The following is a 16,100-nucleotide window of genomic DNA, read 5'->3' on the forward strand; positions in this document are numbered from 1 at the left end:
GAGAATTCAATAGGACTTATTGGTATTGACACACTTTTCACCAAGCTAGCAAACATCCTCTTTTGTACAGGTACGAATGTAATAGATAAGTTTCCCACAGATTTGGTCAAATATTGACACAATGAAATTGTGTAAAATTAATAGACAGAATGTCATGTTGCATTGCATATAATAGTTTTGTAAAAAATACATATTCGCCTGCCTAAAAGTTACTCTTTTAAAGTAAATGTACATCAAACTATAGTGAATACCTTGGGTGTGCATACTAAGGTTCATACACAAATCACATTTATGATAGTGATAGCATAAATATTGCTATTAACATACTGACACATCAAGTTCGTGTATGTGCTTTTCAACATCACTATGAACGTAACACATGACGGTGTATACACCAACTCACGCCTGTTTCCTTGCAAGCCACACTTTGAAAATTCAAAAACACTTAAAAGATCTCAAACTCTTCACATTCAAAGTGATTAATTTATGATATAATAATAAATTATATTCTGTAAAGACTTCTTATTGCTAATACCACTTTGTAATAAAACAAGACAGACGAACACACACACACACACACACACACACAATACAACACATTTGGACTTGGCACAGAATACAGGGCGTACAATATGAGGCAGGCACTTCAAGAGCACCTTTGTTATGCAAGGTCAAAGTTCAGAGGTCAGGGTCCATCTTGACCTAGGTCCATGGATTGGAGCCAGTGGGGGCACCACTCTCTATTGAATCTGAAACGATGAAGATGAACAGGACAGGGGTCAAAGGTCAGATTCGAAGATATCTTTTCAACGACCGTCACGTTCAAGCTACAAGTAACATAGATTACGGCCAAAATAGTGCGGTAGCAAAAACAAAACAAAACAAAACAAAACAAAACAAAACAAAACAAAACAAAACAAAACAAAACAAAACAAAACAAAACAAAACAAACCAAACAAAACCAAACAAAACCAATCCAAACAAAACTAACAAACAAAACAAACAAACAAATGTCAATTCAAAATTGCCAAAGAAATTCAGAAAACAAAACTTTCCATGATCCCTCTTCATCATCTCATATATATGTCTGATGTTTCCATAGTTACAAATTTAAAAGAAAAATTACAAACAAAAAGTCCCCAAAACTTAACTCCATGTGACCTCTCACACCTATGCAAAGCTTTCCACAACTTATAGTCTAAAAGTATGAGCAAAATTCAGAGTTGAATCAAACATTCAATTTAGATCTAATTCGATGAGCGCAATTCACAAGTGAACCGAGCTGAAAGATGGGCTAAGTTCAGCAGTGAATGCCTAAAGGAATGGTCTATTTTTTTTTGTTGTTGTTGTGAAGTTGGGGATTAGGGTTTTACCTTTTTGTGAGACAATTAGAAACTACAAGTATGAAATATTAAAGGGCATTGGGTTTGTTATGGCTGAGATATCCAAAAGAAAGCATAACAAAGTGGTCCTAATTAAAGGTTCTTTGTACTAGAATATCTCGGCCATCCAAAACCAATTTTCATCAACTAAATTTTTAATCCACCTTACAATTGTATTATATTAGATATTTCATTTTAAGTGGTTTCTAACTATCTCACCAAAAAAAAAATAAAACCTTAATCCCCATCTCAACCAAAACTATATAGTCCCTTTAAGCCAAATTTGATTAAGTGGATTAAATTCACTCAAGCCCACAAGAGAATAAAAAAGTCCTCACCTGCCACAAAACTTGACCTTTGACTTGCAGATGACCTTCGCAGGGAGACCTCCGCTTCACTACAAAAATAAAGACAAACACAAATTGAGTTGGGTTTTTGTTATCAATGAACTGGAAATTCAAAGCACTGAAAACTTGGGAAACTGGCGCAACCCTTTCTGTACCAGTATGTACAATGCTACGAGGTTTTCTGTGCAAATCAGCACTCAATGCACACAAAGGCTCAAGAATATTTGCAGTCTTGCTACCTGCCTGTGTCCATCCATCTTCTCTGCTTAAAGTCTGACCTTTCTTTTACCCAGCCCTCTCTTCTCCGCACCTCTCTCTTATACGAACAACTACAAGCAGTAATGACCAAAAAAAACAAACACTTTTAAACAAAATCAAAACACCTATGAAACTCGCATACTGTGTAATTTACCAATAATACTGCTTACAGAGACATGTTCAGAATTTTACAGTAAAATGTTTCAATTTCATTACCATGATTTTAATTAAGCTGGTATAAAATACACTACTGCTAAGGTGTACACCCGTACCTATGTAGCTACCACTGGGTTGGCAGCCTACTTGTACTCATAAAACAGTGTTTCATCCATATCCGGTCAAAAAGCTTATCCGAACGGCCAGGATAAAAACGTTGTCTTTTCGAATTATCATTCTCCTTATCATTCAATATCCATTTCACGCAATCAGTAGGGTTGGGCATGTCATTTCCCATATAACGTTTCTCACGAAACCACCATTTTCCTCACATATACAATTTGTTTGTTTCAGGTGCAATATTTTCAGAAGCCTCAAAATTGCTGAATTCCCAACCACTTTTTCAATGGCAACACATTCTATTTCCTTATTCTCTTTCAAGTCAGCATTCTTTTTTCTTTTTCTTTTTGGCAAATGTCTTTCCAATCTTGTTTAGATGTAGTACAATTAACCAGCTTATGCTATGCTTTCTCCAATGCAAGATATGCATAGAAATTCATGGGTGCCAATTTAAAGACCAGGTAGCGTGGGGATACCATGGAGTAGGAAGGCTGGCCTGGCTTGGTTATACAGTATTATAAAATGGATTCAAGAATGTAGCCAATTGCAAGCGCTGAAATGAGTCACGTGTGCTTGTATTAATTTCTCACTAACATATGCACGGCCGACGTCACAATATTTACACTAGCAGAGCGCACTGAATCAGTTGTTACAAGTGCGTCGCGCACTACTATACGCACTGTCAATCCTGTAAACAACTTCTAGTTCGGGCTGCCGGCCGGCCTTTCTTGTGTGCATAACATGTGTGGCGTACGTATACTCTTATACGTACGGTACTTATATGTGCGGGATTTCCGAGTGCGACGTGCGTAAATGTTTGGGACGAACATCTTCGGACATCTTGATCCACAAAGGTACGTGAAAAATGCTGTTAGTTTTCGACCCATTTTATAAAACAAATGATGCACAGGATTATTTCGTGGCGTTAGTGGAGATGCAGCGCATTTGAGGGTATTTACAATTGTGAAACATGCACGAGAAAGTAAATAAATGCACTCTATCCTGTGCATCATTTGTATAGTCAAGAATCTCCAGAATGAATTGTGTGGAGCTAAATCATTGATCTCAGTGGAAGTACAAACACAGCTAAAGAATCTTGACAGGAGTCGACTGCTACCAATGATCTTAAGATGCACATATTTGCAGACCGGTGCTATATCGTAGTTTTCGAATGGAACCCTAATGGGCAGCAAATGAATCAGGCCACAACATAATCATTTCTGCAGCAAATTCTCCGATTCATGATGGGTCAGGCATAGAATACTTGAAAGAACGAATACAAATGCCTCTAATATCATCTCACCTCAGTTCCCGGACTTCCTTTCTGGATTTCCGGACAGGTGTGGCCTCCCTCGGAGTGTGCTCAGGTTGATGAGGTAAACCAGGAGTGCCGCTGTGATGACCTCTGACCTGACTTCCTATGCTGGCTTGGGCTTCATCTGAAGAAAACGGGGAATAGAGAGAGATACTTAGATAGATAGACAGAAAGATAGAGATAGATTGATAGACAGATAGATTGATAGACAGATAGATAGATAGAGATAGAAAGACAGATATATAGATAGATAGACAGAGAGATTGATAGACAGATAGATAGACAGATAAAGATAGATATATAGATGGAGATATATAGATAGATAGACAGATAGATAGAGATAGATATATAGATAGACAGATAGATAGATAGAGATAGATAGACAGATAGACAGATAAAGATAGATAGATTGAGATAGGGATAGATAAACCAGGAGTGCCGCCGTGATGACCTATGACCTGGCTTGCTATGCTGGCTTGGGTTTCCTCTTAAAAAAGGAAGCCCATTTCATTGACAGATCTCATGCATGCAGTGAGCCATTCATTGCTCCTTCATGTGACACTCAAACTTGGAAAAAGCGCAATTTGTCATTATTGTCTTTAAAGGAGACCTCCGGATGATTTTCAGATTTTAACATTTGAACAACTATAAATTAGTTATACTGAGGACAGAGTTTCAGAATTTATGATAATCGGGATAACGAATAAGAATATTTTCGAAATTTATAACAAATTGCCATGAACAAGGATGATGATATGGCAGGGTCACCATAAGAACGCATGAGTTGGGGCTCAAGGAAGCAGAACAAAAGAAGAAGGCATGCATAGATTATACACAGGTGAACTCGCAAGCAAGCGGTATTGCAATGGAATTCCACTGCTACATTTCTGAAATATATGAACCTCCTATGTCATCATCCTTGTTCAGTGTAATTTGTGTAAGGTTTTTCAAAGATTTGTTTCTCTGCTCAAGAACCACAATAAATTCCATAAATCTAGACATGGAGCTCTTGATTTATGTACCACATGATGTGAAATTATGAAAATCGCCTGGAATACCCCATTAAAGTTCATGCGCTCAGTCATGAATGACATTTGTCAACATAATTTATAGGCACCAATGGAAAGAGGAAGAGTTCTTCTTTCCTCACAACCAACACTGTGCTCTACATCGCTGATGATTATGAAATTGTAGCCCTTGAAAGTTAGATTACCTTCTTTTTAATACACACTGCATAGTATTACAGAAAACATCAGAACATTTGGGATACAACCCAATATATCTCGCCCATTGCACAATACCACCTTGTCGACATACTCTTGTAAGCAACTGCATTAATATGCACACTTGGCTCAAATTCACAGAGCTGGGTTGAATTATATCCAAGGTTTGAATTTAATCCATGGACTAGCAAAAGCACAAAATAGGTGCACTTTGCATAAGCACATATCATCTTGGGTTTACTATTTGAAGTTTGTTTGCATACGCAACGTATGGTGCAGTTCCAGTTTAATACAACACTGCATTTGATGTTTGTTTTGCATATGAGATGTATGGTGTGTAGCTACATGTACATAGACAAAATTTTTATACACTGTAATCAACTGACTTTCTAGATCTAAAAAACCTTTATGAATTTTGGCTTTTGTGTTTGAATCACAGTGCAGAATTAAGACAAGACAAGACAACACCACAACAAAACAAAATAATGCATTGTGCGCAGCATCTTTCCAACTATTAAATATAGTACTACAAACTTGACAGACACTTGTTTATACCTCTTTCGTCTCTTGGGCGAGCGAGGGCAGCTTTCATTTCAGCATGGCCGTTGCTGGATTCAGTGCTGGCCGTCACAAACTCTCGCAGCTTCTTCTTGAGATCGCGGCTGGTCTTCTTATAGTAGTACAGGTCCCTCTCTAACTCCCGGAGTTTGTGCTCCATGCCGCTACGGTGGGGGAGGAGAATGCAGGAGAAGTGATGGTGATTACCATGGAAACCAGAGTTGGTTTCATCATCATTGCCATCAACATCATCATCATCATCACCATCATCATCACGATCATCATCATCATCATCATCATCATCATCATCATCACGATCATCACCATCATCATCATCACCATCATCACTATCGTCACCATCATCATATTTTCATTATCATCGTCATCATTGTCATCATCATCATTATCACCATTACCATCATCATCATCATCATCATCATCATCATCATCATCATTATCAAGAACATCATGATTATCATCATCATCATTATTAAGAACATCATGATTATCATCATCATCATTATCTAACACCCATTTTCCCCACCCTGTGGGGTTGGGAGCTTCATTTCTCTCATGGCTTTTTTTTCAGGCTGCCGTGTCCATGATATTCATCAAGGCAACGTAAGATATTTCAACCCACTCCAGACTAGTCCCACGTAAACTCAGCAGGTGCGTATGAAAAATGCGAGTTGTATAAAAATCAGCTCATTGTCAGATGAGCTGATGAAGCGTCCAAGATTGGATGTGAAACCGTCCTCGGAATTTAGACCAGTACGTCCACATGCAATGATTTAATTTCATTTCTTTACTAGCATCTTGACCTTTGAATCATTCCCATTCAAATTTGTTAAACACGCCCTCCCCAACAACATCCTCTTGATGCCATGACAACCAATCATCACTAACTCAATCCATCCTCCTCCTCCTTCTCATCTACATCTTGCTGGAGTTCTCTTATCAGAATCTGAACGCTCTTCCTATACTTCTTCATGTTTACAAAATTTTCTTTTTCTCCAGCATAACACTCATATCACCATGACAACCCAGCATCCCTTACTCAATCCAGCCCTCCCCTCCTCCTTCTAAATCCTGCTTGTATTCACTCATCTCATTCTTACTCACATTTAACATGGGTTGCCTTCTCAAAGATCATCTCCACATTATCATGACAACGCATCATCACAAACTCAATCCATCCATCCCCCTCCTGTTCCTTCATCACTTACTCCATCAAGCTATCCCCTCCCCCACCTCCTACTCCTCCTCCTATGTACATCCTTTCCGCATTCACTCATCTCACTTACATTTGACACATGTTGCCTTAATGATCATCCTTACATTACCATGACAACACATCATCAAAAACTCAATCCATCCATCTCCCTCCTCCTTCCGTTCCTTCATCACTTACTCCATCCCACCATCCCGCCATCCCCTCTTCCTCCTACATCCTGCTCGCGTTCACTCGTTTCATTCTCCCCTACATTTGACACATGTTGCCTTCTACAAGATCATCCTTACATTACCATGACAATGCATCATCAAAAACTCAATCCATCTCCTTCATCTCATTCCTTCATCACTTACTCCATCCAGCCATCCATCCCCCTCCTCAAGTTCCTTCATCACTTACTCCATCTGGCTGTCCCCTCCTCCTCCTCCTCCTCCATCTTGCTGGAGTTCTCTCATCAACATCTGGACTTTCCTCTCATGCTCCTTCTGCTGCGACACCAGTTTCCGGTCTGCCTCCATGCTGGAGCTGCGGAGGGAGTTCTCCAGGGTCCGGATGACCCGCTCCTGCTCTTCAATCTTTACCTTTAAGATTTCCGTAGAGAAGTGAAGAACTACTGGTCAAATGCTGAAATAACTGTTTTCATTTTGTGTTATACCTTTTGTCAAAAAGCTAAAGTACTTTTTTCCTTGTATTGTTCCTACATTTCATGTACTTTTCTTGTGTTTTTTTTTTGTGTGTGTGTTTTTGGTTTTTTTTAAATCAGATGTGTAAATAAAACAAATGAAAAAAAAGGGAAATGACATTTTTTCCATAGCAGCCAAAAGAAGGAAAGATGAAGAGTGACCACTACACATTCTTGGCCACTGAAGTCTAGTCATAAATCATCACTGAAGATCATGCCCTTGCTTATCACACTATCATTGGTCTGATATATCAAATACGTACATTGTAACATGACATACTCTAGCACATCAACAAAGGACAACAAACATTTACCATGTAAAATCAGCACATGACATGCTTCCAGTACATAAACAGCATGAGACACTTTCCAAGTTGAATACACTAGTTTTCATTTTTTCGTTACTCTTGTTTTGCTCATCAGGGTTATAGAGTCTTACATCTTTACATTTACAATATGCAGACTATTGATGCTAAACAATTGAGGGCTAGAAATTTTGCTATGACAACACGCATTTCCCATAGACACCTACCCAAATATATTTGATACCAGTCTTTAGAGGGATAAGCAAAGCTCGTATAAAGAGAGGAGGATCACGATTCGGTCTTACCTCAAGCTCGCTCAATTCCAGCTCCTTCCTTCGGTCCGCTTCCCTGAGGTCGACCACCTTTTCAAAGTACCTGGCAAGAAGGCTGCGTGTCTCCGTCGGGGCAAGACTATTTAGTCGGCTGACTAGAATGGCTTCGCTCTGTAGTTTCATAGTGGTAGTTGTAGAAGTTATAGTAGATGCTAACAAAATATTTACCAGCTCAACAAGGTTAAGGTTAAGCAGATCTCTCAACCTTTCTGACTGAAAAATAGGGATGATTTGGCTCAAAAGTAGGAAAGAAAGAGCAGTTCCCATGGAAATTATCAAGAAAAATAGGAAACTTCCATTGAAATAAGAGTTTGAAATGGTCAAATTTCAGATTCTTTCCTAGAATTCAGAACGATTGGGAGGTCTGGATTAAGCGATGGTTATATGCAAGTGAAGCTTACTAGTGGTTGGCTGTTTGATGGGGGCGGTGGGGGGAGGGGGGTAGATAAGCAAGTTGCCTTGTTTAAAAAACTACTAACACTCAGACGATATCAATTTCTCATCTTCTGCTACCATAGAGATGCAATATTGATAATGTAGCCTTCATTAAGAACATAGTTATTCTGATGGGGTCTAGGGCAATTACTCAATTACCACCCCCTCTCCCTCCAATTGCCCCACACCCTTCCCCTGACACTAACCCTAATCCTAATCCTGTACCTAATCCTATTCCCAAACCCGAACTCTAACCCTTGATGTAAACTTAACCCTAATTTTTACTCTCAACCTTATCACAACCCAGTATTAAGCCGAGGGGGTAATTGCCCTGATGCAATTCTGATAACGTGAAAAAATAGACATAAGAACTCTTGACATGCACAGAGCCTAGGGACAGGTGTGATCATGGTTCTCAGAAGTGCTTGGTTTCTCACAACTTGGGAGACAATGGCTTAATGCCACAGTAATGCAGCCCCTCACACGTTCTTCAACTAACCTGGGTTAAGTCATTCCTCCTCAGCTCTTTCTTCCTGCTAGCGATGACCTCATTCTTGTATTCGATCGCGGCGTCCAGAGCATCCACCCCTTCATCCAACTCTATCAGCCTTGAGGGGAACACAGATGAGAACATCCATAAAACAGTGTTCACGTCAGTTATGTCGTCGCAAAGACATTTTTTTCACTACCTACAGAGGGCAAATGATACATTGTTTAAGGCTGTAATAATGCAAGTGATTACAAGGAGCCGCACATGTGCCCTACGTTTTTGTAGTCGTGGCGGACTTCGCTCTGCGCGCGTGTGTTCTGCACACTCATGTAACATTTTTACAGGGCATAATTGAAATTTAAAACTTTTATGCAAGTCTGCACTCTTTGATTTGGCTGCTCCTTCCAAGTTTCTTCTGCCGTACACTGCCAAAAATTAAACTCACACAAGCATTGCCATTCCTACATGCATGCCTCTTGAAATTCTACATGGAATCCCGATAGGAGATTCCAAAGATCAATCCTGAATTTTGAATCTTCGAGGCTGCAATAAAAAAAACACACACAAAAAAACAACATCTAGACGACAGGAGAAAGACAGAAGGAAAGGAGGAGAGGCCTGTTGTCATGGTTACCGTCTCTCCTCTGTGGTAGACAAGAGAGTTCCTTGCTGTAACTTCTCATCAAGTTTTATCCTCTGTTGCAGGAGGCGCTCCCTGGGTAGGAAAGAGAAAATGAGATAAATAAAGTGATTGCTCTAAAGCACAAATCATCATTTATACCTCAAAGTTCAATTGAAAGTTTGCACAATTAAACAGATGGAAACTTTGCTTTACCACGCAAAATAGATACAAAAGTAGCCATGTAGATTATATTAGAAGTAAAATAAACATGTGAATAAATATCATAATGAATACACTTATCTAATAAACAAATACAGGGTTTACATCAAGAGATATCAAACTCAATTTAAATCATATCAAAATCAAATCCAAGGCTGTGGACAGGTGTACATTTAATATGTCCACTCAACTAATTTCCAGCAAAACTGTTTTTGCATCTTTTACCTATAAAACCATCTATAAAAATTTTAAATAGAGAGAGAGATTGAAGCAAATTATTTTTGCTCACATGAAAGTGTACCAGAGGTGCTTCTGTGGATGTTCACAAAAATGTTTACAGTTGAAAATGCACACAATGTATTCACATTGAAATTGTGTCACAGGTACGATGTAGAATTATAGATAGAATTTGAAAGTGCTAATAAACCAGTCTGTCGTGGCGGGAACAAGCCTAATACAAGCACTAGGTTGACATCATAATGTCCATCATAAAGTCCAAATTGGGCGGAGAGTTGGCTCAGTCGGTAGCGCATCTGTCTCCGACCCAAGCGACCCGGGTTCGAATACAAGTCTGGACTGAGCAATGTTGTGTTCAATCATACCGTTTCCTCTAGTAAGAGGCAAAACATTCTGTCCCTTGGATAGGACATAAAATGGAGGTCCTGTGTATTAGAGAGTCACAACTCATGCACGTAAAATAGCCCACTTCATTTATTCATCGCAAAGACCAGGGTGTTTAATCCGGTGAAGTGAACCCGCCTCACATCCAACTGAAACCCATGGATGATCTGCTTAGCATAGCTGAATATAGGCTATCCAGCCATCTCCTCAGATGGAAATGAAAAAACAAACAAACAAACAAACAAACAAAGAATCTTACTTCTCTGCCTGCAGGCTCTCAATCTCTCGACCAATGACCGGTCGCTCGCTGTCCAGACTGACCCTCAGCGACTGACCCTTCTCCTCCAGCCGCCTCTCGACCGCTTCCAGCTTGGACGAAATGCCGGTCATGTCCTAGGGAAGGAGTGTGAGGGAAACACTACACTGAAGGTGTCAAATCCCCGTGGTGTAAATCTACTACATTGTGGTGTGTGTATTCACAAACTTTAACACCCAAGGTGCTCAGTACTATGATTTACATTATAATATTTATATGATACTTTGCTTATTTTCCTAATTCAAATAATGTGGAAATTAAGAGGAATATGAAAGAAAATACATTGACTCTTGGTCTCTGTTCCTTTCAGCAACAATATTTTGGTTGGTATGTTTGATCATCACGATACGTTCTACCATTCCACAATGCTGGGTTAACAGGGAGGGCTCTTCTGAAATAAAAGTTGTGTACTGTGATTGAAATTATTCTACATTTTGGATCTACAAACACCGTAAAACAGCTCATCATCTTGGCAAAACAAGTCAGCCAGATAAATTTCTTGGTAGCCCCTTTCAGCATATTGGAAGCAAATTTTGAATGATGGAAGTTGTATTTCTATTCTAGCCATTCCAAGAACTACATTTTGGCTTCAAGCTTTGCATTCCCATAGACAACCTGTTCCTACACAATGTCAATGGCCTTTTGAGGCAGCGGTGGTGAGGGGGTTAAATCGACAACTCACTCTTGACAGGGACTGACTGGACCGCAGCTTCTTCATCTCCAGCTCCCCTCTCTCTCTCACCATCACCTCCTTCTTGGACAGGATCGCTTCCCTCTTCCTCAACTCCTATAAAGAAAGGGGGAGGGGGAAATAAACCATTCATTAAAGGGATAGTACAGTTTTGGTCGAGATGAGAATTAGGCTTTTAAAATTTTGCAAAATACCAAGAAAACTCTTATGATATTGTACAGAGCCTACCATTTTAAGAGGAATTCAAAGTTTATTTGATGAAAATCGGGTTTGGAATAACTGAAACATCCAAAAACAAAGTAAAACATAGCGATTGTTACAAAGTGTGGGTCCCACACTTTACTAGAATTGTTCTTTTTTGGATATCTCAGCCATTTCAAAACCAATTTTTATCAAATGAATGTTGAATTCCTCATAAAATTCCATGCTCTTTCATATTCCATGTGAGATTTCTCATTATCTCACCTAAAAATGTTAGAAACCTGAAATTAGGTCTCAACCAGAACTGTACGATCCCTTTAATATACGACAACTTTCAGCAAAGTGACTGAAGTATAGAAACTCTAATTCTGAACTGTTTTCTTTAGGACATAAATTCAATTCTTGGTATCGCCAATACCTTGGTGCCATGCGGCGACGCAAGGATTTAGATGCATTATGGGACAGCTCGGGGGACAAACTTGCCCCGGTTTTGACTGCATATGCACTCAAATCATGTTCCATCTTTATCCAGGGGTATTTTTTTGTTCAAGATTTCTTTGCTTTCCAATATGTGACCAGCTCATTGAAGCCTTGCAGTAGTGAACCATGACTCCAGTGACCGCAAATCAGTAAAATTTTGAATCTTTAAACTCTTAAAAAAAAAACAAATCTCAAAATGTACATGTAAATCATTTCCTGACATAAATTAAATTCCTGTACTCTAAAAGAGTAAATCATAATGCTATTCAAAGCTGAATAATTTAATATAGTGATCGGTCAGATATATTAGGATCTGAGACTGGGACATAATTGCATTTGGGGGAGAAAAAAACAAAACCTGGAAATTTTAAGCTTTTGTGTACAAGCTGTACAATTCCCCCTCCCCTCCAGAACAGAAGGGTCAAAGGTCAAGAAGCTCTCCATCTCACATCTTCCAGTTCCGTCATCTTCTTCTTCCGCTGGAGAACCTTCTCCACCTCGGTGTCCAGCCATTTTCGCTGCTCCTCCAGCTTCTCCTGCTCCTCACTGTGGGTCACACCCAGACGCAGCTTACGCTGGGCAGCAGCCACCTGTCAAGTTGGCAAAGACACAATGGATGGTGAAGTGTGGCAGGGACGCATTCATAAAGTGAGTGTAAAACACAGAAGGCACCAATGCACTACATACATACATACACATACACACACACATACGCATCTATGGTGGAAATCAAGGACATGTTTTACGCACAAGAATTTCACCACATAACCGAGGACCTGCGTGTAAGTAGGACTCTTGTCAACCGAGGACTTATTCATATATTCGTTATTACTATACAACCGAGGACTTGTTACAGTAATGCTAATCGGGACCTACAAACATGTACCCCTAAATGCAAAAGCAGACCGTCTGGAATGGTCTGCGAACCGAGGACATCCTCGGTTTGCTGTGTCCTTGGTTTAAATGTAAGGTTTGTGTGTACGTCCTTGTTTTACACCATCGGTAAGCACGCGCGCACACACACACACACGCACACACCTGTCAAGTTGGCTAAGACACAGTGTACTGTGAAGCATGGTAGAATGCATAACTTGCATTCAGGGTGACAGGCCATTTGCTCCTGCAACGACTGCTCCAATCTTATTTTCTCTATTGGGAAAGGACTTTGGGTTAAGGTTAGGGTTGTGATAGGATTTCCGGTTTAGCTAGATTTGAGGATGAGGATTAGGGTAGGGGTTATGCAGGTTGTGGGTAGGTTTTATGTTTGGCTTTTAATAGCTTGCAGATATTTCATGAGAGCAATTGTCGCAGGAGCACAATGTCTGTGAACCTCATACAGTGAGTGTGACACACAGAGACACCAATACACTTCATACACACGCACAGAAGATGGGAGCGAACCTCAAACACAAAACAGGTTTACATGTTGTTAGAGTGTTTATGTCGATATACACTGTATGCTATACTGCTGTGCTTGTTTCACTATAATTTTGTTCAAATTCAGTGGCTTGAAAATGCTTGCTATTTGTTATTAAGTATTTCAAGGCCCGAAGAAGACCCATAAAAAAAGGTCAAAAGCTTGGTAATTACAGGTAGAAAGTGAACAAATCTGCAACAACTAACTGGGTCTTCTTTTACTGGTAGTCACAATTTCCCGTATATATATTGAATTTCACATCTATATGTCACAATTACCTGTGTATATATTCATATCTATATGTCACAATTACCTGTGTATATATTCATATCTATACGTCACAATTACCAGTCCTGTGTATATATTATACGAATAATTTATGAGTTGTGAGTGCATAGGGCACGAATATCGCACGAGGCGCGAGATGAGCCACTGGTCTATTCAACAAGGCGCGTAGCGCCGCGTTGAATAGACCAGTGGCGAATCTCGCGCCGAGTGCGGTATTACGTGCCCCAATGCACGAACAAAATCATAAATTATTCGTTTTATACAACACCTTGTCCACAATCACAATACAAAATTAGTGACCGCCAACTCAGGAAGGCCCAAAAATAAATGTAACAATTAGGCAGAGAATTGTAAACCACCCTGTGTACTGCTTTCAAACACTCGTCATGATTCGACCACACAGTCACAGGAATCACGAACTCCGCAGGGTCTATACCCATTCTACGCTAACGTTAGATCGAGTTAGGCCTGGCTGTTAGGTCGATCTGAGATGTCGGTAGATCTAGTAGTAGGTCTAGACTTTGTCTATTTCCGAAAATGATTTTGTATAAAAACACAGAAAAATAATCAAATTACGGTTTCTCAACTTGAAATGAAGTCTTGATGTTGGGATCACTGTGGTCCACGTAGCAGATCAGAGTCAAAAGTAAAAACACAGCAGTACCGCTAGGTGTATACAGGCCGCGATACATGCAACTAGCTAGGTAAAGTAACTGTGTGTATACGTTAACGTTGCTGTACTCCGCCGCGCCTGGTCTGTGAGACTTACCGGCAGCGCAGCGCAGCCGGCCAGCACGTACACTGTACAATGTAGTTTGCTGGCGCTTTGCTACGGGTGTGAGCCACAGAACTCTGTGAGCGGCCATGCATTAGTAGCCCCCCGCGAAGCCGTGCTATAGTACCTTCGAGCCGTGCTATAGGCCCATGCCAGGGGCCTATTGTATGGCTGTCACTCTCAATGAGTTTGATAGGTATTTTCTATTGAATGTCATGTGACATGTTCTTGGCCAATCACAATTCGACATCATTCTGAGGTGTTGTATAATCATATCTATACGTCACAATTACCTGTGTATATATTCATATCTATACGTCACAATTACCTGTGTATATATTCATATCTATACGTCACAATTACCTGTGTATATATTCATATCTATACGTCACAATTACCTGTGTATATATTCATATCTATATGTCACAATTACCTGTGTATATATTCATATCTATACGTCACAATTACCTGTGTATATATTCATATCTATACGTCACAATTACCTGTGTATATATTCATATCTATATGTCAAAATCACCTGTGTATATATTCATATCTATAAGTCTCATGTCACATTGTTTGGCATGTCTCTACATGCAAACATAAAAAAGCCTTATGAGTATCACACACATCAATGTGGAAATTACTATAACACCACATAAAAATATCACAGTATGCACTCCACATTTTCTAAAATCTTACACATACACTCAAATTTTTACCAATTAATCTTCACATTTTGTCCTTCGTACCAGAAAATCCAGACATTATTTTGCAATTCCCACACCACTTCCATCATCATTGATCAATAGCGGTGCTACCTCCTTATAGCAATCAACATCGGTTTTGCCTCTTTTACCTCTTTATGTGCCACTTTCGCACGACCAACTCAGTCGATGGCATGCCAACTTTGCATATTCTGCTCAAACGCACAAACCCACCCAAACCGATCAATAAATCGGCAAATGCCACAGTACATTGAAATCATCTCTCGCAATTCCATTCCTGTCACATGTAGCTTGCATTTTATGTGGGGATTGACTATCTAGGGGTGTTTCGTACTGGATTTGCAAGTAAATTCTCTGCTTTTATCACTGTTTTGTGTGCAAAAGTCATGTCTCTACAATTATGTAGCTACTGGTCATTTGAAAACAAATCAATCACATCATATTTGTCATACAATTTACATCAAAGCAAAGCTTGGCATTTCGTGTTCAGCTTTGCCTCTTACATGTCCCAGGTAACAAAAATCCATAAAAGTTACATAGATTTGAAGAACAAAACGTATTCAAAAAGCATGACTACGTTGCAGTCTCAGAATGATATGGCACACTGGTGGTTTACATCATGGCACATAAAGAGTTAAAACAAGCAATTTTAAACTCTTCAAGTTTAATCTCTTCCTTACCTCCTCCGTCTTGCGCTTGAGAATCTTCTGCTGCTGTTCGTTGCGAAGCTCCAGGTCCTTGATTTTTTGTTGGTCTCTCTGTAAGTCCCTCTGAGGCAGAGAAGGATTTGGAGAGATCGTTTTTCATTTCAAAACTACTTTTCGATAAACCTTTGTGTGCCCTGGTACTTACACTACGAGATCCGGGTGCCCCCTGTTTTGAAGCAATGGGAAATTGAGTAATCT

The 16,100-nt window shown here is 39.7% G+C and overlaps 1 protein-coding gene across 1 annotated transcript in view; it reads right to left on the bottom strand.

Annotated features, from left to right (window-relative positions):
- Window positions 1-398: 398 nt before the first annotated feature.
- Window positions 399-16,100, bottom strand: part of LOC139717248 (kinesin-like protein KIF27) — a 49,460-nt gene continuing 33,758 nt past the window's right edge. The window contains exons 22-33 of the mRNA XM_071628745.1: window positions 15,876-15,965; window positions 12,437-12,577; window positions 11,298-11,402; window positions 10,559-10,692; window positions 9,472-9,552; window positions 8,847-8,955; window positions 7,886-8,023; window positions 6,993-7,174; window positions 5,385-5,523; window positions 3,567-3,673; window positions 1,721-1,779; window positions 399-749 (exon numbers count right to left, since the gene is read on the bottom strand). Coding sequence (XP_071484846.1) covers window positions 703-749; window positions 1,721-1,779; window positions 3,567-3,673; window positions 5,385-5,523; window positions 6,993-7,174; window positions 7,886-8,023; window positions 8,847-8,955; window positions 9,472-9,552; window positions 10,559-10,692; window positions 11,298-11,402; window positions 12,437-12,577; window positions 15,876-15,965 — 1,332 coding nt within the window. The 3' untranslated portion in view covers window positions 399-702. The remainder of the gene's footprint in view (window positions 750-1,720; window positions 1,780-3,566; window positions 3,674-5,384; window positions 5,524-6,992; window positions 7,175-7,885; window positions 8,024-8,846; window positions 8,956-9,471; window positions 9,553-10,558; window positions 10,693-11,297; window positions 11,403-12,436; window positions 12,578-15,875; window positions 15,966-16,100) is intronic.

The sequence above is a fragment of the Diadema antillarum genome, unplaced genomic scaffold, assembly GCF_040938485.1.
Source record: "Diadema antillarum isolate AM-2024a unplaced genomic scaffold, OU_Dant_1.0 scf00000073, whole genome shotgun sequence".
Classification (NCBI taxonomy): domain Eukaryota; kingdom Metazoa; phylum Echinodermata; class Echinoidea; order Diadematoida; family Diadematidae; genus Diadema; species Diadema antillarum.